Source organism: Paramormyrops kingsleyae, chromosome 14, assembly GCF_048594095.1.
Source record: "Paramormyrops kingsleyae isolate MSU_618 chromosome 14, PKINGS_0.4, whole genome shotgun sequence".
NCBI classification, from domain to species: Eukaryota; Metazoa; Chordata; class Actinopteri; order Osteoglossiformes; family Mormyridae; genus Paramormyrops; species Paramormyrops kingsleyae.
This window is the reverse complement of record NC_132810.1, coordinates 12795177-12818567: the sequence shown is the minus strand read 5'-3', so window position 1 is coordinate 12818567 and position 23391 is coordinate 12795177. Positions and strand designations below refer to the sequence as shown.

The 23391-nt window shown below is 50.2% G+C and overlaps 2 protein-coding genes across 5 annotated transcripts in view; both read left to right on the top strand.

The window, feature by feature from the left end:
* Window positions 1–23391, top strand: part of kiaa0586 (KIAA0586 ortholog) — a 143299-nt gene that overhangs the window by 17378 nt on the left and 102530 nt on the right. The gene's annotated exons all lie outside the window — the stretch shown is intronic.
* On the top strand, window positions 2083–5365 carry irf2bpl (interferon regulatory factor 2 binding protein-like). Its single transcript, XM_023840299.2, has one exon. The coding sequence runs from the start codon at window positions 2694–2696 to the stop codon at window positions 4698–4700; it is 2007 nt and encodes a 668-aa protein (XP_023696067.2). The 5' UTR covers window positions 2083–2693; the 3' UTR covers window positions 4701–5365.

Below are 23391 nucleotides of genomic sequence, written 5' to 3'. Positions count from 1 at the left end.
GGTTGTTTTAAAAACATGCTTTATTGTTGTGTGTTTTTTATCATTATTATTATAATAAATGAAGTCCTTGCATAGCCCCCCCCAGTCTGGCTGTATATTTTAATGAATTCCCAGTGCTCTTTACAGAAGATCCGCACAAAGGCAGCGCTGCAAAGGACTCTGCCAGTCAGTGCAGGCCGAGGATTTTAATGAGAGCCTTTCATTGTGAGGTGAAGTTGCACTGCATCACCAAAGCACACAGAGGCCTATTATGAGTGCCGGAATAATTGGCACAAACACGGTCCCCCTCCCCCCCCCCCCCCCCCCCCACCACCGTGCCGTTCTCTCTTCCTCCTTTTCAAATCGCCTGCACCGACAAAAGGCGTCTCCTCCATTCTTCTGAGGGAGTCACGAGCTTGGGGTGCAAATAGACTCGAGATTTTGTCTACGACTTTGGCTCTTCGGAGCAGTTTGGCCAGGGCGGCTTGCAGTGGCCTTGGGGGGGCGGGGGGGACAGGGGATGCTCCTCCCCCTCCATACTCATAAGGGTGGTTCTTGTTACCATTTGTTATTCTATGTCTTTCAAAGCCTCCCTTGTTGCTTTTTAAAGCATTTGCGGCCATTTTGCTGTTTACATTCCGAGTGTGTACTATTTTGGGCATGTTAAAGATGATAGGGGATGACGAAGCATTTTTGTAGCAGCTTTTATCATGATTACATGCTAATACTGAGCCACATATTTCGCATGCAGAGTATAATGCCACAGTCACTGTAATGAAGTGATTGGAGCCTCCATTTATTATGTAAGGAAAAATCAGCATCCCAGCTGCTACCCTAGAAGTCCCTAGTTTTTAGCTTGTTTGGTGTGATTCAGTGCAAAATCCAAACCAAATGAGTGCCCCCTTTTTTCCAGCTCCTGGTATTTGGCACTTAATGTGCAAGGATTTTTGGAATAGAACCCCAGTCATAGTTGGCCTTCTGCCTACCTCTCTGTCTCTGGAGCACAACTCCACCCTGTGGTATGCAGGGAGTGCAATAAATAACTTGTCTTCCTCGTTGTCCTTTCCCTGTTTTTTTTTTTCCTCCTTCTCCCACTACCCCTCCCCTTTCCTAGTTGTGTAACAGGGGAAAGTTTTGTTCCACCTCCCCAGTGCAGTTAATCAGGAAGGGAGGCCTAGGGAAGGGGGGAGGAGGAGCCGCTCTTGGCTGTACATTTAGGTAAACAATCAGTGAGTCAGGGAACCCAGCGTGTTTGAACTCTCCTAATGCTTGGCAGATCTGAAAAGCAGCGTCTGCAGTCACGCTAAGCGCCCCGAGAGCCCGTGGGAGAGAGTGATACGAAAATAAGACACCGCAAACTATCAGCGTGTGAATGCTGCTCGCCGTCCGTGTTTTACTGGGCCGCTACACACAATCATACGCTTCATAAGAAAGCAGAAAACCTTTTTCGTTTACTCTTTCTAGACATTGTTTGAGTTTTTTTTGTATGCTATATTCTGTATCTGTATCAGATTACAATACAACCGACATTAAAAACGTTTTCCGATACATCAAACGTTTTAAAATTATTATTAATATTTAAAGCTGCAGCATTTCCCAATGAATTTCAGACAGTTCTTAAATAGTAGCTATCAGCAAGCAATCGGTTATCGGCTGATGACGCTTTTTCATGTGGTTAAACGCCTGGTGCAAATTGATTTGTCCGGTGGTGCATTGCAACAACACGTTCATCTGATACAGGGAAGAATTGAGGTCAATTCTATACCCGACATTTAGGAAACGTAATGTGGGTCAGTCGCTGATCCGTGCAGATTTGAAGCGTGTACTTCCTAAAGCAAATGATGTTCTATTTGTATGTACAAACGGTTATAAGTACGGCGTGGTATGTCTGTAGACTCTGTACGCGAACTGTAGTCTGTTTTGAAATAATCCGACATGCAGTTATCACAGCTTGACTTGTAACTAGAATATATCCACCAGGATATATTTCGGTCTGGATGTTTGAATGTCACGATTCATTTTACTTTGGAATAACTTGTATAGGGCAAATATAGTCAGGGATTTGGGGTTTCTGACGATTTTCCCATGTATATCTTCGTAAGAGAAGCGGTATCGTAATATTGCTGATGTCAGCAAAATTTACCGTAAGTTATCTGAACAGTTAAGCGCTTCTAGGAATACATTAAGTTAGTTTGTGCTGAGTTCACAAGTGGAGGGGTGGAGGAGACGTTTTTCTAGCGGGCAGCGAATGAGTAAATAGCAACGATTTGCGTGACGGGGCCTATCCGCACTTCTCACTGGCTGAAATTCGATCAATGTCTTTGCGGTGAAGTCATTCACAACATAGGGGAGTGGTTGGCGCATGCGCGCTGGGGGGGAAAGCAACAAGTGGCATGTCGGTTTGTTACGGAGAGGAACTGCGGAACGTGGTGCTGACGTCACAGCCGCGGCCAGGTGGCATTCCGAGTGGAGAGAGAGGACGTGGAGTCACAGTCAGAATTCCAAATCAGAATGCGAGTCAGAATGCGAGGCGCGCGCCTTGTAAATTTGAAACCTGCAAGCTACGACCGCTAGTCACACATTTGGCGCGGCGCGGCCGATCGAGCGACAGAAAACCTTTTATTTGCAATATAGCCAAGGCTGGTAAAAGAAGGGGGATTGCAGAGAGCGTGATAGAAGCGGGATAAGGAGACAGGAAAAAGGGGGCAAGCATCATGTCGTCTGCCCAAGTCTCTTCTTCCAGGAGACAATCATGCTACCTTTGCGATTTGCCCCGCATGCCCTGGGCTATGATCTGGGATTTTACGGAGCCGGTGTGCAGAGGTTGCGTGAACTACGAGGGTGCGGATCGGATCGAATTCGTCATCGAGACTGCCCGCCACCTGAAGCGGGCTCATGGCTTCCAAGAAGGGAGATCCCCCGGACCACCACCGCCTCCGTCGGTGAAAGCGCAGACGGCGATGTCATCTAAAGAAACGGTGCAACTTAACCATGTGGACGGATCTTCTAAACAGCAGCAACCAGGACTTGATCGCTACTCCCTGAACGCAGATAGAGCTCGTTTTGATTACCCGGGCATTTCCGCTCATGCTAACAGGCTTCCGAACGGCCTGAGTGGACCAAATGGGTTCTCAAAACCGGACGACGGACCCCCTGAACTAAACCGACAAAGTCCTAACTCTCGGAGGAACCACGGACTGGTTGCAGTCCCCGGGCAAATGAATGTGCCTCCTAATCTGCTGCCGCAGACAATACTGAATGGCCCTCCTACTACGGCTGCCATTGCCCCGCATGGCTTGGCGAGCCGACCCCCTCCGCCATCCAGCATGGGACCCGCGCTATCTGTGACTTCTCAGTCGATGTCGGACGTAGGCAAAAGACCGGGCTCTGTGTCAAGCACTGACCAAGAACGAGAACTGAAAGAAAAGCAGCGCAACGCGGAAGCCTTAGCAGAACTCAGTGAAAGTTTGAGGAACAGATCCGAGGATTGGGCAAACAAACCGAAAATAGTAAGAGACACTTTGATTACGCTTTCTAATAACACGCCTTTTGATGTGAGGTTTAAGAAGGATCATTCACTGTTGGGTAGAGTGTTTGCTTTTGATGCCATCTCTAAGCCTGGAATGGACTACGAGTTGAAAATATTTATCGAGTATCCAAGTGGTTCTGGAAACGTGTTTTCTAGCGCATCCGGAGTCGCTAAACAGATGTATCAGGACTGCATGAAAGACTTTGGTCGTGGGCTTTCCTCGGGGTTTAAGTATTTGGAATACGAAAAAAAGCATGGCTCCGGTGACTGGCGACTTCTGGGCGATCTGTTGCCTGAGTCAGTCCGGTTCTTTAAAGAAGGACTGGGCGCTGAAATGTTGCCCCAACCTTATATCGATGCCAGCTTCCCCTTGCTGCCTACGGCGTTAGTCAGCATACCTCGTGCCTTGCCAGCTGCGGGTGCTCCCAGGACTGGCATTCGCAAGCGGAAAGCTTCACCCGAGCCCGACTCTGCGGAAGCGGCTCTGAAACTATCCGAGGAACAGCAGAGGCAGCAGTGGATGGCGAGTCAGAGTGAAGCTTTGAAACTGACCATGGCATCGGGTGCTTTTGGCGCTTCTCATGGGGGACCCCCGCCGCTCGGACCTGGCCACCCCGTGCATTCCAGTCGGACCACCCCCCCCGAAACTGCCCCACAGAACGGACAGTCCCCCATGGCTGCCCTCATGTCGGTCGCAGACACTTTGGGTAATGCTCACTCTCCAAAAGACAGCAACTCTGTTCACTCCACGACATCCACGAGGCACAGCAGCAGCAGTCCGGTCTCTCCAGCCTCCGTATCCGGTCAGCGGCGCTTGACGTCCCGCAATGGTGAAATGAGCCTGGCTGGGGCACCCCCTCAATCCAGTACTCACCCTGGTATGGATCAAGTCCACCCTCAAAACATTCCAGACTCGCCCATGGCAAATAATGGACCGCTGTGTTGCACTATTTGTCACGAACGGTTAGAGGATACTCACTTCGTTCAGTGCCCATCAGTTCCCAACCACAAATTTTGCTTCCCTTGTTCTCGAGAGAGCATCAAAGCACAGGGAGCAACTGGCGAAGTGTATTGCCCTAGCGGAGATAAATGCCCCCTGGTAGGTTCAAATGTGCCTTGGGCTTTCATGCAAGGTGAGATCGCAACCATTTTAGCTGGGGACGTTAAAGTAAAAAAAGAGAGAGATCCTTAGACGTATCGCTTCCCTCGAAATACTAAAAACCAGTCAAGTGTAAATACAGGTTGTGAATATTCAAACTGATCGGATTAGTCTAATGTACAGACAATATTTTCTTTTGTTTCTATGTTTTGAAACAAAGGCAGTATCTAACGTTACACTTCATTTGAAGGAGAGAGCCGCTTTGTTTGACTTACCTTCTTGACTGTTTACTACATAAATGTCGATGTCAGTCTGTTGTGTTGGTACGGAGTTAAAGCACTTAGCAATTACTGCTAGTGTTGTTTTTTAATTAATGAACACATGCACTTCTGATTGCCAAGGCCAGTGCTGACGCTCAGAAAAGGCAAACATTATAAAGTGACGTCCGATTTTAATGGGGTCCTGGTTTCTCTTAGATCGGGGTGGGCAGATTTTTTTTGATCCCTCTTTTTATTTTTAGTTATGTTAATTACTATGGGAAGGGTTTCTTTTTATCTTGTGGTCTGAGTATACAAATATATATTTTACTACGTGTTTGTTTTTCCCCTTTTTTGCTTTGATGCACGGATGCTTAAATGTAGAGCAAAAGCTGTACATGAACATATTACGCTCTGTTTGTTTATACATTTCTGTAGTAACAGAAGACTGTAACGTGCCTTGGAGCTGAGTAAATTGTAATAAATTTCCATTGATATTAACTCTTGTTGAGGAGTCGGTTTGTTCAACACGTGCCATATGTCGTCTGACATGGTGTGCTGCCGTGACATTTCATGGGCGGGTAAAATCTGTTACTACTCCGCAGACCACTAGCAAAAGCGGGAAACGGTTATTTTTTTTTCTATGAAAATGAAAGATTCACGTTGTGATTTCGCTTCACTCAAGTCCACGAGGCGTGTTTCGTTTTCTCTTACGTAACCCGCAATCATCTACAGTACTGTCTGTCCTACTGTATTGTAAATGTCTCGATTGGCATGAGTTGCTGAAAACCATATATTCGACAAACTCCAACAATAGACCGAGGCATAAATTCTAAAGACAGTACCAATTAGTTAGTATTTTAAATGTATGATTAAAATCACAATATAGCACATATGTAGGCAATAACCAGCCTTTGTATGATGGAGACACAGGTTGCTGTGATGTATATATGTAATCTCTGGAAATATATATTTGGGAGGAGATAAACTGCAAAATATAGCTGGTATTTAAAAATTATCAATTAAAAAATGAAGACGTTTACATTTTATTTTGTGATTACCGCAGCTGATGTTCAAAAACGAAAGCTGTGCATATGTACAGTAAATAGGTGGATAACATGCTTACAGCTTAATCTATTTCACGTCATGATTTACTCTTCCATAATTAATTCTTTCTCTAAAAATATTCTTGCAAAAGGTTAAAAACATATATTTAAAAGAACATTATTTCACACATAAAACATCTTCTCTGGCTGAGTGATTTAGGCAGAAACAATGTTATCACCCTAGTAATCATACTAAGAAACTGGGGGGGGGACCTTGGAATGACACTTGCAGGGAAAATAACAGTAATGTCCAAGTAGCAGAGGTGAAGTGAGTGCAGCCGGTGGGCTTTGCGAAGCAGAGCCTCTCAGCGCTCAGACCCCATGTTCCCCAAAAACTCATGCATGGCATCATGGCTCTTCGCCTGGCAGCTTCTTGCCTGCCTGTAATTTTGTGGCGCAAACATGTAATTTCAGTGATGCGAATGGTCAGGCAGTGAGCATGCATTCGGCTCGCATTGACATGGGGCCAGTTTGTGTGTCTTTTTTTTCATTCATTGGATTCTTTGCTTAAATGCACGCAGTCTTTACAAGTCATTGTAATAGACTACTGTTTTGTAAGTATGTACCCTAAACCTCTGCACACTGCTCCATGTAATTATTCGAAGGATAAGAATTCTTTGGTCTTTTTTTAAATTAAATGTTATATAACATCAAATGATCAATGTAGGCTTTTGAGGGGGGTTGAGAAAAAGGATTGGCACAACATAATTTGAGGTAATTAAGAGCAATTGTTTCATCTTAGTTAATCTCTCAATGCTGTGTTTTCTCATTCCCTTAGTAATCCATGCCAACTGTCTGCATTCATAAAATTGCAGTTCCCCATTTTGGTTTGTATTTTTGAGACTTCATACAGTCCATAGGTTTGCCTCACCCATGCATTCTCTGTGTGATAGCACAGGCACAGGCATGAGGCGGCCTTCAGGGGAATCACCCCTCGCCTAGGATACAGCAGACAGTCACATGACAAAGCCGACAGTCCAATTGGCTGGCCCACAGGAAGGAGTGCTCGTGTTGTTTGCCTGTTGCCATGAGTTAACGCGGTACTTGGACGATGTCACAATCTTCTTTCACAGTGACATTCAGTGGCCTGTAGATAATTCACACATTTTTCACCATGGCTTATGGCCTGGGGAATTAGTAACAAGGTACTATAAAGTTACTGTGCTCCCAAAGTGAAGTCAAAATATTCAGATACGGTCAAATTTAATCCTCATTTGTCATTGTCAATGAATGAATGTTTCCCTATCTGAAAATGTGCTACAGTTTGGTTATAGTGATGGGGGAGATATAGATTTATTAATTAATGGTCTAATAATGTGTAGTATGTGTAAAGGATGAGGTTAACTCTAGCTTTTGGTAGCAACTATGGATTCTGCTTCTGATTTATAGCCATGCAAACGTTCTGGCGGAATGTGAGACTCGGATGTAGCCCCCCCCATTCAAAAGTGTACTGCGGGGTCCTGTGGTGTCACCCTGACATCCTGCTTCAGCCCCGGGAAGTGAAGCTGAGTGCCACCATTAAAATGGGGTAAACAAACAAAAGATAACTGGTGAGCCCTATCGCTGCCGGGGTCACACACGGCTGGCTCCATTCTCGCGGGGGTGGGGATTGTGGAGGCCTGTTGCCATGGTTGGGGGTGGAACGGAGGGGGGCAGGGAATTCTCCATCCCCCCTCCCGGTTCCATCTGAGGCCTAGCACTGAGACATTATTTTTAGGAAGCTCTGCAAAATGCCATCAACCCCATTTTAATATGGGCTTTTCAGCTGTACCAAAGCATATTACATTTCAATGTGCAGGATGTTTGGAGTGTGCCTCTGTACCCATGATCAGAAGGTCGCGGGTTCACATCGCGTGACTGGTAGAGTGATGTCACCGTATGGGCTCTTCGGTGAGGCCCTTAGCCCCAACTGCTCCAGCAGAGCGGAAGGAAGCGGGGGTTCCCAGACAGGGAGGGTGCGGGGCGAGCAGAGAGGTCGGATTTCAGGGGCCGCGGTTCTGTCTGGGTGGAGTGTGATCTGCATGGCCGCCAGGTCCTGCCTGCTGCGGATCCCGCTCGTGTGGCTCATGCATTCCCAAAAAGCAGAATTTCATGGGCGCTGCCCTGCATTTATGTAGCGGTTTGACGTCTGGCATGAAAGAACGCGGAGGTGGCTGCTTTCTTGCCGAAATGGACCAAAATACTGAAGGTGCCCTTGGTTGTCACGGCAATAACTTGGGTTACAGCTGTGTGCTCTGTGCTTGATGAGGAGAGGCGAGACGCCCCTGAATACTAAACTGTTCATTAGTGCGCAAAATTATCCCCACCAGCCCATTTTATGCGTCTCATGGCTCTTTTTTTTCTGTACTGAATTGCAGCCAGTTTACCTGCCCTATATTTCTCATTGAGCACTGGCTTTGACAAAGCGCTCCTCTTTTTTTTTTTCCACGCTTATAAGATGGGGTCATCCTGTGGTATTGTGCCTTACGCGCGCCGCGTGTAAACGTTGACCTGTCGTGCGCGGGCAGTACGTAATCTTGATTCATTTGCATTGCCCAAACCATGTTAGTCAGCAGTGCACTTCCATTCCCAGTGGAGATGAGTCATCTCAGCTTGAAAGCGGGTTAATGTGCGGAGGAAGACGCCGTTAGCTGGGACAGCGCCGTGTGCTTATGCCGTGAAATTCGGGGGGTGGGGGTATTGCTCTTAGGGTTGCCTTGACTAACTGAGCTGATGCTTTCAGAAGAGAACAGCTGCTTAAGAAACCTCTTCTGCTGGGCTTAAGCTGCCCTCTCTGAGGGAGGAAGGCGGATGGCATTACTGCACCATACGAGCCAGGGAAGAAGGAGCCGTCTGGGGGGGTACAGGGTCCGCAGCTAAAGCAGCCTCAAGCAGTGGTTGAGGAGCCCACATCTACCCAGCTGCAAGCACGCTCTACACACACGGGCTGTGCTGTAAGGCAAGGTGGACGAAGGAGAGAACCGCAGCCCGTGCTCAGTGTCCGGCACCTATATTGCCGCTTCCTGTGGCAGGGCTGCTCCCCAGGGCTACATGAAGCTGGGAAATCGATCCAATCGCAAAAAGCCCCCCTTTTCCCATAGTGAGGATGCACAAAGCAGTTCCCCAGCCAACCTCATTCCACATCTCTGTATCAATAAGAGAATCATGTGTAGGATGGCGCCCTAGTGAGCAGCCCTGGATCCTCCCCCATCGGCCTCGCCAGCGTACTTTCTGTTTAACAAAACCCGGCTTGTGGGCAGCGATCATCTGTTTCAGTTTTACATCCTGAAATCTCCGCAGTCTGCTCCCCCACCCCCAGCCCTCCTCCAGCCCCCGGCTGCGAGAGGGGAGAAGTTTCCACCGGATAAAAATACCGGCTATAAATCCCGCCACTCCAAAGGTTACTCTGCGGTGCTATCCCGTGCTGTTGCCATTGGTAACCAGCCTCGCGCAAAACACTATTTATTCAGGAATTTCGCGGACGCGGGAGCCAGGAGGCGGCGGCGGCGCGGCGTTAACCTCTGCGACGCCGGACGCTTCTCACGGCTGCCGACGCGTTTTTATTCATCTGTCCGTGCATCTCTCTGCATTACAACTCGCCGGTTTAATACAAATATATATATATATATATATATATATATATATATATATATATATATATATATATATATATATATTTCACGCAGTAAAACTGAACAGTGCAATTCCGTGCATCGAAATCCATTCTTGGATATTAAATACGCGTGGTTTTAGAATCTGTCGTGTAGATAAAGGATTTCTAATTTAGATTGTAACTGACGATTTATATAGATTTTATTTAGATTTGAACTAACAGAAATCTCGTCCCATGTCACTTACAAGAAATAAAATGCAGTCACGATGCTGCGCCGACACGCTTGAAATGCAACGGGCACGCGACAATAAGTGCAAATCGCTTCTTTCATTCCGCCTCTGCGTAAAAGGGAAGAAAAAAAGACTTGTGCCGTGGCTCCTTGGCAGCTAGGAAAGGGTTACTCCCCGCGTTGTTTTTGCGCTCGCTGCAGCTCAGAGCTCAGCCATTTACAGACAGTGATGTCAGCAGTATCTCTTATGGCCCCGGGGCCGCTAGCAGATAATGCATGCAATCTGAAACATTCCTTTCTGGCAAAGCAGCTTCTCCGAGGTGCAGGAGTGCACTTCCTGACCCTGTCTGCGCGACTAAAACCCGTGAAAGGGAATTGATTCCCCAACCTTTCTCATTTCCCTTCTTCTCTCAAGCAAAACAGAGCTGAAAAGTAATGTTTCGTTACATTATTTAGATGCTTTTCTCCTAAAGCGATTAACCCCGTTAATGCCTCCTTTCTTTACTGGAGCGGTTCAGGTTAAGTGCTCTGCTCCCGGGTGAGAAAGGCACGGCTGCTTTTGACGGACTAGCCTGCAGCTTGCAGTTTCCCGGTCAAAGGTTTACTTCATTAACGAGCGACTTGTCCTGACTGCTGTGGTAATTATTTAAAAAGATGCCCGTGGATCTTTATTGCTTTTTGGTCTGCTTATTGAAGTACAGAAATTTTCCTGTGTTTTGTGTAATATGATATGCATAAATGAAGCATATTACGTATGGAAGTATATATTTTACCGCAAAGTATATAATTTCTCTCTATACATGTTTTTGGCTGAGATGATAATAAAGTTCACTTTGACTTTGATTTTTTTCCACTTGGTCCTGTCACCATGTCACGTTTTCCAGTAAAATATCTTTTTTCCTTGAAGACCACATTAAAGCTGAAATGGTAATACTTATGCTTAAAGCTGTAATTGTGAAGCACACCGCATGGTCCTTTTTCTTAATACAGCTCCACAATTAATATTCCTTCAGTAGAGGCTTTGCTTGGTTCCCCCCCCACTCCCTTTTTGTCCCTTGAATGGTGAAGATCAGCATAATGTTCCCATTCTTACCCCCCCACCCCCACAAGAGGACAATTGTCCTTCCTAATCGCTCCATGTCATGTCATGGAAATTGCCCCCACCGATCCTGCCCGTCCTGGCGCGAAAGGCTCCTCGTTGAGGTGCTGCTTCATGATGGGGTGCTGGCGTGGCTGCAGCGGGGGGGGTCGCGGCGGGCGGAGGCTCCAGGTGCACACCAGGCTCAGCTCTGGGTCTGTTTCGGCGTGCTGATGTTTGCAAAGGCTGGTAATCTCCCCCCGGGGGGGGGGGGGTTGGCAAGGCCCCGGACCCTGCTCCTTGGGCTCCCCAATTGTGCTCCCCGCGCAGGGCTGGGGGGGGGGGGGGCAGAGCAGCTCAACTCACATTCCAGGGCAGCAGCCCCTGGAGAGGGAGCCTATTTAAGCAGCCCGCGGGCTTCCTGCCTGCAGCGGGGGGGTCGCTCAGGAGGCATTGTTTTCTCCAGAATTGAAAACAGACAGTACCATCACAATCGGGCGGAAGGCCGGCCGGCCCTGAATGCAGCGAAATGTCAGTGAGTGCCGGCTGCCAGTCCTGAGTGTTTGCCTGCCCCGACGGCCATTGTGGCAGGAGGGGTGCTTTTCACCCGCCTTTACAGCCCGTTTCAAATGTGCACTGTTTACACACACGCAGCGCCCAGACGCTCACGCTCAGGCATGAATTATCACCGGGAAGATGTCGGTTAACCCCTCTGTGTCCGTTACGCCCCCCCGTGTCGCGGTCAGGTACAATCGGCCATCATCCGGTGTTCCCCAAGATTCTGGTACAATCTCACATCCTGGACACATCTGAGTAAGTGAAAAACATTGTGTGTGTCGCTTAATTGCGGTGCATCATTGCCTTGTTTGGTCAATTGTAAACTATTAATAATCACCCACAAATGTCCTGCGCACATCCCACAATGAATTTTTAGACATCTTTATTCAAGAATTTAAAAGCCGCAAACCTTAAACATACCTTAAACATTACCTTACTCACTTCATACATTAACAGCACTCTACTGTATAAGAACAAACTGAGATTAAAGCTTTCCTGGACACTGCTCCTGTCCTGGTAAAACTCCCACTGACCACATGCTTTCAGCAGGGTAGGAGTTAACTCCCCCTCCTCCCCATGAGGAGTGCCGTACGGTGCTTGGCAGGCTGACAGGAGAAATGTAGCCCTTTCATTCGGCGAGTTGTTTACACGGGGGCCCTGGCAGCCATTTTGGATGGTGGCTCTGCATGCTCAGGCGAGGGTCGGCCCCCGCTCCCCGTGGAGCGCGCAGTTTCTACGCCACCCGTTATCTCTTACAGCCGCACCCCCCACTTTTTGCAATTAAAAACCAGATTCCTTGGCCCCAGAGCATTTCTTTTTTTATTGCTCCTCCGTCTTCCTGTCAGTGGCGTTTCGGGTTGTGAGCCACACCTTTTCTGACACCATTGTGCATTCCTCCGTCTCGTTCCCTCACTCCCCATGCCGCGTGTGATCGCTACCCTTGGGTGTGTCACTGATGTTTACCCTTATCGACTGACTGCCTCCCCCACCCCCTGAAATCCCTGCCTGTTCTTACACGCTCCCTCCCCCCGCCTGCCCGTCCCTGCAAGCGAGGTCGATTTATTACAGACACGGAGTATGCACGTGACCAGAACCCAAAACCACACGCACCCTGGGCTCGGGGGCTGGGGGGGGGGCTTTCTTTTGTCCGTGGCCTTGACCGCAGCCCAGTGCTGCCGTGCTCCCTCCGGGATAAACCCATTAGCACGACAAGGAGCGCGCTTCCATTTTTATGAGCCCCCCCCCCCCCCCCCCCCCCACAGGGAGCTGAAAAGCGCAGCATCATCTGTTTGAGAGGCCGCGGTGAGCAATGGCTGGTCATGCTTTCTGTCATTAGCTGGCTGCTGGGGCGGCCTGAGGAGTAGCTATTAGCATTAGCCCTGTGACGCAGCCATAAAGGCAGCTGGCAGCTTTGTTTGTTTGCTTTTTCCGCTCCATGCCGCCCCACTGAGCACTCGCGCCCTTGCATATCTAAAGCCAGCCTTTCTCCATGTGACACTTGAGAGTACTGGGGGGAAATTCCACACCTCGGCCTCCCCGCTCTCTTGCTGTCTGACCCCCACCCCCCCTTTCCGTAAATATACACCCCCACACAAACGGAGCCCTTTGATGCATCCTCTGTGGCTTTGTAGGGTGTTATCCAATGGCTTTCACCTGTAAAGTAACACCACACTGCAGTGTTTGATTCTCATTTCTCTACTGCTTTACGTTATTGGACTAGATTATTTTACCAGTTGCACAGCAAATAAATTATATAACATGAGAGCAGCAACGCCGACCATCTCCTAGCCGCACCGTTGTCATTCTGACAGTCAGAAAGACTTTGAAAGTGAGACGTCACACGTGAAATGGGCCAAGTCTTGTGTTTGTTAATTATTAGGTGCTGCCGTCATGCTGGGGGCAGCTGGAGACAATGGAGGGTCACCGCATTCCCGGTTGGGTCCCTGTTTCCTTGTGGGAAGGAGGCAACAGCCATAGGTCCGTGCTGATTGGGCCTTCCTCAATCCACTGTGTCTCCATTGGTGGAGAGCGAGGCCTAGGAGCAGGTGCTAGGGCGAAGTCAGTCACTGGGGCAAGGTGTTTATTGGGATGGGTGAGGCGTTGTTATTTTTGCAATGGATCAATCCATGTGTTTATCATGTAGTGCCGTTTTTGATGTCACATGACTGTAGAAGTGTGTAGGCTTGGCATCACTTAGTGGTATGGGCCTGTACTGCTTAGACGCTAAAGTGTGGAATGTTTTCCATAAAGCCGAAAGCTTTCCCTGAAGAATTTCTAACCCTTCTCTCATTTCACGGCTTACAACGTTCATCGTGGCCGATGATTAAGAGGGGTCGGTGGCTTGCGTGTTCTTTGAAGGTGTTCCTTGCCTCTTGGAATCCACTGTGGTGGTCACTGGGATGGGGGGAGTGTCTGGCACTAGGGCTCGACTAGAGGAAGTGTTAACCATCCCCTCAAAACAAGGTCCTTGAAAGCAGAGCGAGGACATTAACACTTCCTGGCAGTATGAAAGGGTGTTTTGGCACCTCCGTTCCTCCTGGGAGGCTCACTCTGGGGGATCAAGGGCGTCGCTAATCACACCGGTTATGTTGGGTTGAGTGTAGACTGAAAGTAGCACTTGTCCTTATCCACGCTTCCAGACCAGTGCTGTCCAATCCATGGACGCTGGAACGGGCATGAGGTGTGAAAAGCGATTCGCTGGGAAGCGGGCGGCGAGGGAATTGATGGGTGTGATGGAAGGCCCCCTCGCCACACTGAGCCCTTGTTCATCCATTAGGAATGTGCTGACATTCTGCTCTACAGGAAACATGCTGGCTTCCAGCCTACGCAGTGCGTCCTCTTAGAAATCTTCCCCCAGTCTGAAAAGGGTACCCGCACGGCACGGCACTTCGCCCTCTCTGCCCTAGCTTGCCGCTTCCCTTTACTCCTTCAGGGTCACGACACCCCCAGTCCAGCCACGTGACAGTTGTTGGTCAGTTGTTTAGTTGATCGGTTGCTTGTTCTTTCGGTTGATCAGTTGCTTGTTCATTCGTTCGGTTGATTGGTCGTTTGTTCGTTCGGTTGATTGGTCGTTTGGTTGGTCGTTTGTTCGTTCGGCTGATTGGTCATTCTCGAAGCCTCTGACCTCACTCAGCTTAGGAGACCAGCCCATCTCTGACAGTGTTACTGGCTCATTCCACCTGTGTTAAGATACAGACTTTCCATGTTTACTCGCATCTTCTTACCAACCTTGAACCATCTGCACTGTACTGTGCCCTTTCTTGTAATTTATTTATGTATTATTTATTTCATGGAGGGGGGTGGCAGTTGGGCTGGGAGTTATTTTTGTAATGCTGCAGGATGGTGAAAATTTCCCCCCAGGGGAAGAAAATTCTATATGATCATCCTCCCCACTCAGGGACTTGCTACCCTCAGATCCCTGGTTCTCTTGTGCGGGGCTGCCCTGCTCTCTGCGCAGGGGCTGTCCTCCTCTCTGTCATTACTGCAGCGAATAGCTTTTCTCTGCCTCGTACTGCTTCAGATAACGGTGACTGACCCCCCCCCCCCCATGTTCCCAGGGTCAGTCGGGCATTTGCGTGAGGCATGTGGGACTGACATTCTGCTATGCAGATAGGGCTGGGAGACACGTGCCGTTTCCATCCACAGCCCTTTGTGTTCCATGCTTCACGGAGAGAGACGGTAGAAGCCCCGTGGGTTTGCTGCCCCCTGGAGGGCAGGGTGAGACATTGCAGGATGCAACAACACCCAAACCCCAGAAACGTGTTTGTTCAGGTCTGTGGGTTTGTTCCATGAAAATGGAAATGTTTCAGAACCCCCAAGGGCCACATCCGTTAACTGAAGCACAGACTCTTTTTTATTAAATTATTTAGTTTTTATATTTGCAACCTATTTCTATTTATTTAGCTATTTGAGCTGGGAACGCACTGAACCGATAAATCACCTAATATAAAATGTAATATTCAGAGAGGAGAAGGAATAATTGCAAGGTAACAGTGGAGTAGCCCTGGGCTATGGAGACAGAAAGGTTAGCGTGAGAATGCCGAAGCCGGCAGCGTCCGCATCCGGCCTGCGTGGCCGGCGCTCTTCACGACTTGGCCTCGTCCTGGGGAGGAGAGAAGGGCATTGCTCACACGCCTCCGCAAGCTGAGTCCTGAAGGGCTTCTCTCTGGCAGAGACGACCTGGACGGCCTTTGGAGTTTTTTTTTTGTTGCAGAAAATCTATTTTCTTTCTATTTTCAGTGTGCGGTTCCGTTTCCGAATCGGTAAGGCTTTCATCCAGCTGAATGTTTCACTGGGCCGGCTTAGGTAGCAGAACCACCCGCCCCCAGGGCCCAATTTCAGAAACTCCCAGGTTCTGGTGTCCCTGTCTGGCTGACCGTGGACTCACCGCGGTACTGTACCGCAAAGCAAAAGGAGACGGCGAGGAAGCAGGGATGCCAGCGAGAGCAGCCCTGCAGAAAGGGTGTGTCTGCCAGTAAGCCCCCACATGTGCGACTGCTTGCCCCCGCTGACTGCAGCATGTGAGTGTGGCTGTGCCCCCCCCCCCCCCCCCCGCCGTGACCGCTGCATGGCCAGTCCTCCTATTCTCCTACTCCGGCTCCATTTCATTTCCTGTCAGCTCTGGGGGCTTTTTCAGGACACACCCCGCCTCGCCACGCGTATCTGTCATCGAGCGGCAGCTGGTTTTATTTTTTATTTTTTGCGGCAGGGGCAGGCAGGCGGAGGGGGGGGGGGGGGCACGGGATAGTGCTGCTGCTGTCTGGCTCTCTGCCGCCACCATTTGCTTTTTCAAAATGGCTGCCGATTCGGGGGCTGCTGATGGACCGGGTTATGGGGGGTAGGGGTATTGGCGTTCGATATTCCGGGAGGGCGTCACTGTGCCCCCCCCCCTCGCCTACCCATCGACGCAGACTGGGAACGCACACGGTTCCCCCTCAGCAGACAGGAGGGGCCTCTGCCCCCCCTGCGCTTTCTCCTTGGCAGCCCCTGCGCTTGTCACCGCGCACAGGCTGTGTCCCTGAGTGATGACAGCAGCAGGTGGAGGAGCAGCACTGTCCTTACATCTGCCCGGTGTCTCCCTGATCAGCCAGAAGATCACATGCTTTCAAATATATCACCACCCCTTTGCCTGCTGAATGTGTTTTTTGGGCTATACTTTTAACTTGATTAATGGTTACTAAATAAAACATAAAAATTTGAGTGTCGCGGTATGTTTACCGAACTGGATGTGAGGATTAGAGGAGGCTGGGGGGAGGGGGGCTGATCCTCCCATCCGCTGTCCTGCTACAAGTCCGTAAGACACAGAGCCAGTCAATGGCTCTGGTGTCTCCATGGCGAACTGGAGGGAAGCGGCCAGCTGTGCGATTTGATGAGATGCTTGTTGTCATGGTGATGGGGCTGAGGATCGAAGCCTATTGGATCTCACGCACAATCCCCCCCCCCCCCCCCCGACAGTGGTTTTCTCTCTCTCTCTCTGTCCCAGTGCCAGCTTTGAGTGACAGGCTGCAGTATGTGCCACACAGAATACGGTCCTGTGTGGTCATTTCAAACTTGATTATCGCTGCATCCGAATACTAAGATTTTGCGATAGTGTGGCGCGTGTTTGGGAGCTGGGAGCACTGGGAGCACTGTGGTGAGTAGCTCTGCTGGCAGGTCCCGTCAGCCCCAGTGCTGCAGTGATGCCCTTTCCGTTAGCCCCAGAGCCGCATGTGTACCTGCGTCCACCTAAAATGACAGCATATATGACAGGAAGCCTCCTTTTTTTTTTTATTTTTTTTTTTATAAAGGAACCCTTCAAAACATTGCATATTACTCTTCTTCATTTAGTACTGCCTTAAATTCATTATTATTTCCATATATACTATCTGGACATTTCCTCCCCCAGATTTCTTGTTAAAAATCTTTGGATACCGCCGGACCTGAGATAGCATCCCTCCGTACCTTCTTTGCCGGCTGTTTGTTTATCTTAATTGTCTCGCCGGAATGACCCGGAACCTCAGTGGGTGTTAAAGTAGGACAGAGTGAGTGAGCTTGAGGGTGGGTGGGTCGGGGGGGGGGTCATCCTTAATTTAACTTCACTGTTAATAGGTAGTTTTGTTCGTTATCTGTCCCATCGCTTTTTTGAAAGTGACACCATACACAGAATGTCCTGGGATTGTGCTTGAAGGAAACAAGGATGCATTGTGGCTGAATTCCAGTGTTGCTGTGAGCACAGTGCTGACTGCAGAGTCACTCAGCTGCCATTAATGACGACACCACCACCCCCCCCCCCCCCTGCTGTTCGTTAAGTGGAGAGCAGCGGTGGCGTGATGGCTGGGGGGGGGGGGTGATAAATGCAGATGTGGTAGTGGGGTGGGGGCGTGTCCCCGTGACCTTCAACACGACGGGTTTCGCTAGCAATCTTTTAGCATAGGCTCCTGTTTTGGGTGTGTTTGGGGGGGGGAGTTGAGGCCTTGTAGCACCTTCATGCCTCTGCAATGTATACAGTGGGTGTGTGATATACAGTGTGATGTATACAGTTCATGTGTGATGTATACATCACAGATACACTGTATATATTTCATGTGTAATGTATATAGTTCATGTGTGATATATACAGTGTATCTGTGATGTATATAGTTCATGTGTGATGTGTACAGTGTATGTGTGATGTATACAGTGCCATATACTGTGTGTGATATATACAGTGTATCTGTGATGTATAAAGTTCATGTGTGATGTATACAGTGTTTGTGTGATGTATGCAGTGCCATATACTGTGTGTGTGATATACAGTTCATGTGTGATATTTACAGTGTATGTGTGATGTATACAGTGCCATGTACTGTGTGTTTGATATACTTCATTAACTGTGGCATTTACAGTGTATGTATGATATGTACAATATATCGCAGGCATATGTGCAGGGTGGGGTTTGCAAATCGGATCAGCAGGGATATTGACTGATTGTCTTTTATGGCTGCCCTCCCCGTTGGCTGTCCTGCCAAGCCTGCCCCCTCCCCCATACTTTCTCTCACCTTTCCCAAACCCCCACTCCTAGAGCCATCCTGACACTGCCATTTTTGTGACTGAGACCTTGGACCTTGTCCTGTTGGTCAAGTAGAAATAGTTTGATTTTAAGGCGGCTCAGCTCCTAAAGCATGTGATATGGGGGCAGCCATGTTTACACACACACACACACACACACACACGTAGGGTAAACATATCCTTATGGGGACCGCTCATTCATTTCAATGGGAAAAATGCTAACGCTAACTATGACAACCTTAACCCCCACCCTGCCCTAACCATAACCATAAGTAACCTAACAAAATACAAGAGTTTTTGCATTTTTGGTTTTCTCATAGCAGTCACCGATTTTTATAAAATAGAGTTTTCCCTTATGGGGACCAGGAAACCGACCCCATAAGGGAAAAAAAACGGATATTTATCACGTTATGGGGACATTATGTCCCCATAAGGATAGGTAAACCTTGGCATAGGGACACATGAAGCTTCATGTGCCTTGGTGTCTCTGTACTCAATTGACTTTGGCCTTCCATGGTTAAAAAAGCAAGCTGCCATACCCTGCTTAACCTCCATGCTGATGTCCTCCCACCAAGGCCCCCTAGTGGCTGGCTGGCAGTATTGCAGCCACAGTGGGGTCCCTGGGCCCATCGTTTTAGAAAGGGGAAGGAGTCGACTCATAGCCGGCAACACAGTGAATAAGACCCCCCTTTGTTCCACCCCTGTCACACCCCCTGTCACACTCCCCACGGCCCAGTCCCCTGTCACACTCCCCAGGCCCCGCCCTCTGTCACACTCCCCAGGCCCCCCTGTCGTGCCCCCCCCCCACCCCGCACACCACTCTCCTCCTTGTCACATGCTTTTTTGGCCGTTTTGTCGACTGTCACTCAAGTGTCTCGGCCCTAAAAGGAAAACCAGCCTTGGGGTGTTTTTTTAAGTGTTTGGGTGTAATGTAACCCAGCCCCCCCCCCCTGACAAGTGCACCCGGAGAATGGAATCTGCAGACCAGGTAGGAATAATGTCAGTCTGCCTGTCTCAAATCACTCTGCCCCCCCTGTCACACCACCCAAGCCACAGCGGGACCCCCCCCCCCACCCCCCCGACATGGTGTTTATGTCCCTTATTCCCTCCTGTGTCCCCAACTCCCATTTTCATGTCTCCCCTGGCTCTTCTTTGCCGGCTGTTTGTTTATCCTAATTGTCTCGCCGGAATGACCCGGAACCTCAGTGGGTGTTAAAGTAGGACAGAGGATTGTGAGTGAGCTTGAGGGTGGGTGGGTCGGGGGGGGGTCATCCTTAATTTAACTTCACTGTTAATAGGTAGTTTTGTTCGTTATCTGTCCCATCGCTTTTTTGAAAGTGACACCATACACAGAATGTCCTGGGATTGTGCTTGAAGGAAACAAGGATGCATTGTGGCTGAATTCCAGTTTTGCTGTGAGTGAATGAATGCGTCGCTTCCCGCATGTGATGCCGCATTCTGGCGGCCACAGGTCATAAAACGGGTTCGACTGAACGCGCTCAATCCAAACTGCTGGAGTCGGCGGCTGCTGGATCCCACGAGCAGCACCTCGTGTTCCCCGCGGACTCTTACCTCTGCAGACGACTGCGATGTCAGTGCCATTAACCCGCTGAAATGATGCTGCTAAAAATAACTCCCCCCACCCCCACCTCTCGCCTGCTTGCTTCCCACCGCCATCAGGAGCAGCCCTTTTGTCGCTAGGCGACAGCATCTTGGTCCTGATACGTTCTTCATGGGGGCAACTCGCGAACCAGGGGGAAGAAGAATAACCAGGGAGGCCGGCATCCCGTTCAGGCGGTACCCCAGCCCCGTGCCCTGTGATGGACTGGCATCCCGTCCAGGCTGTACCCCAGCCCCGTGCCCTGTGATGGACTGGCATCCCGTCCAGGCTGTACCCCAGCCCCGTGCCCTGTGATGGACTGGCATCCCGTCCAGGCTGTACCCCAGCCCCGTGCCCTGTGATGGACTGGCATCCCGTCCAGGCTGTACCCCAGCCCCGTGCCCTGTGATGGACTGGCATCCCGTCCAGGCTGTACCCCAGCCCCGTGCCCTGTGATGGACTGGCATCCCGTCCAGGCTGTACCCCAGCCCCGTGCCCTGTGATGGACTGGCATCCCGTCCAGGCTGTACCCCAGCCCCGTGCCCTGTGATGGACTGGCATGCCGTCCAGGCTGTACCCCAGCCCCGTGCCCTGTGATGGACTGGCATGCCGTCCAGGCTGTACCCCAGCCCCGTGCCCTGTGATGGACTGGCATCCCGTCCAGGCTGCCCCGTGCCCTGTGATGGACTGGCATGCCGTCCAGGCTGTACCCCAGCCCCGTGCCCTGTGATGGACTGGCATGCCGTCCAGGCTGTACCCCAGCCCTGTGCCCGGCCTCATGTTCTGCCTAGAATAATCTCTCAGCAGTTTTACACTGGGTAAATGAAGAATGGACTGATGGGATGTATCTACATGCTAATCTATATAAAATGATTTTACTGTCATTATACATGGTGGCCTAGCTTCTGTCATTTGTGTGGTTAGCAAAATAATTGACCCAAATCTTTAGGTTGTCTAACAGTATTAGTTGTAAGAGTTAAACATTTCCGGCATGTTAATGGGAGGCGAGGGATGCGTGATGGGACCATGAGCGCGGCATAACGTCCATTATGCTAAGCAGCCGCATTATTCTTCTCCTGTCTGGGCACATGGCAGCACAGCGGCAAGCAGTCGAGTAACACGTCATGCTAATCACAGCCAGTCACATGTGTCGTTTGACATGCTCAGCAACGCACGTTGGAGCCCGGAGTCCAGCACGTAACGGATGTGATGCTCCCCACTCGATATTTATAGGTGACCCTGCGCATGTTTTCCTGTGGAACCCGTGCAAGTGGCGTTTAATGCAGGTAAGCCTGTGTGCGTGTGTGTGCGTGTGTGTGCGTGTGTATACGTAAGTGCCCATATGAGTGCGCATTCGTGAGTTTGTGTGGTTTCACCAAATATAAACCAGCCACTGATGCGAAACACCAAATATTGCACTGGAGCCATTTTCAATTAACAATTGATACCTGCCATTCGAAAATTCAGTTCAGTATGGTGATGGAGTCTTAAAGTGATTGAGCCAGATCAGTGGCTGTCACTGTGGTTGGGAGTTTGGTCATTACGCTGTAAAGCACCAGCACTTCTGCGCCTGTCTGCCTCTCGCTGTCTCCCATGGGCGTTTTCCCGTTTAATTCGCTTGTTTTCCTTTCCTTGCGCCCCCCCCCCCCCCCAGGACACAGCATCAGCTTCGCTGTCTGACCCTCTGCTCACTGTCTGTCCTGTTCTGCAGTTCAGATGGACTCACTGAAACCGGCGCCGTGGGCATTGCGTGCGCCTTTTAATGCCACAATCCGAGTGCAGCCTTTTAATGCGACGGTGCAAGTGCACCATATGTTGCTGTTTGTTTCTCAGTATTACAGATGGACACATCGGTAATTTGCAGGCTGGCATTGCCCTCAAACTTGGCTCGGCTTATCACAATGCCACTCTTTATTTGGATCCGTGTTCGTAATGCGCTAGTCCCACCACCCCCTACGGGGCATGTCTTCTGCATTGCTGCTTTTAGTGAATCCCGCCCCCCCCCAAAAATCTCCATGTCAGGTCAACAGCTAGACTTAGGACCTTCAGTCTAATTCAGAGGCACTCAGCTGTAATCAGAATACACGCAATTCTTTCCGGACACATTTCCTTCATGAACCAGGCGGCCATGTGCCCTCTGCAGTGCTTAGCCCTACCCCCACCAGCCCCATTCAGACGTGAGCTGCACCTTCCCAAGGAAGCGCTCTCTGCTGGCCTGCCCCCCCCCCCCCGCCCCAACCCCGCCTCGGGAATGCTAAGTTTTGTGTTTCTGCGGCAGGAAAGGAGAAACGGAATACTGCCACCCCGCCCCCCCCCCCCATGAACAGGCATGCCATAAAACGACAGGGGAATGACAGCTGTCACGTCAGCGTGGCTGCCCCCGGAGCAGGCCGGGCCCGGCGGCGGCGCTGCGGCGGCAGCTGCCATTAATATGTATGGCTGGCATTATTAGAAACAGGTCGTTACATTAATCGAAAAATGCATGAGCTTTGTATTAAGGCTAATTAATATTAATAAGGCAGCACGGACCCAGGCTGCAGATGCATCTTAATAACGGACGTGTGTCACAGTGCTGGGGAGTTGGGGGGGGTGGGGGTCAGTGAGGAGAATACCAAGTCAGGAATAGTGGAAAAGGGGCGGGCAGCCTGTCCTCTGAGCCAAATGCTGACAGTCTCTGAGCCCCCCCCTGGCAGCCTGCCTGACCTCCCCTCCTCAACTGGAATCGATAGCTCTTAGTTATATTAAGTGTGAGGGGGAGTGCCCCCCCCCCATATATCCCTTGCTGTCTAGCGCTCTTGCTGAGGGAGAGACAAAAACAGCCCAGCCGCCCCCCTCCTCCATGAGTCAAATAAACGCGAGTTTGTGCCGACGGCCCTTTGGGTGGGGGGTGGGGCGGAGGTGGGGGGCATGCGGTTGAGAGGGCGCCCTGCCCGGCGTGGGCCACCTCGCTCGCTCACCACCCCCTCCCTTTTATTTCCCAGCCGGTCCGGTCGGGACGTGCCCCCCCCCGCGGCATGTGTGAGCTGAATGCGCCCTCTCAGGCAGGAAACCTTTCCGCCCCTCCCTCCTGCTCTGCCTGTGATGGGGTGGGGGGGGGGGGCGGAGGCAGTGACCATGGCAAAGCAGCCTTGACATTTCCTTGTTAAAGCAGCTGTTTTTTTTTTTTTTTACCGGAAACTATTTCAGGGACCGAGAGAGCAGGGGGTAGCAGCCAGGAAGCTGAACAATGCACTTCAGATGCCCCCCGCCTGGCGTGATATTTCAATATCAAACGTCAGTAATGAGTTGCTGTGCGGTATGCTTCTGAAAGACTTCCTGTTCATTCGCTTTGGTTTTGC

What these genes read in the sequence shown, in the direction of transcription:
- irf2bpl (XM_023840299.2), top strand. Translation starts at nt 2,694, where the DNA reads ATGTCGTCTGCCCAAGTCTCTTCTTCCAGGAGACAATCATGCTACCTT.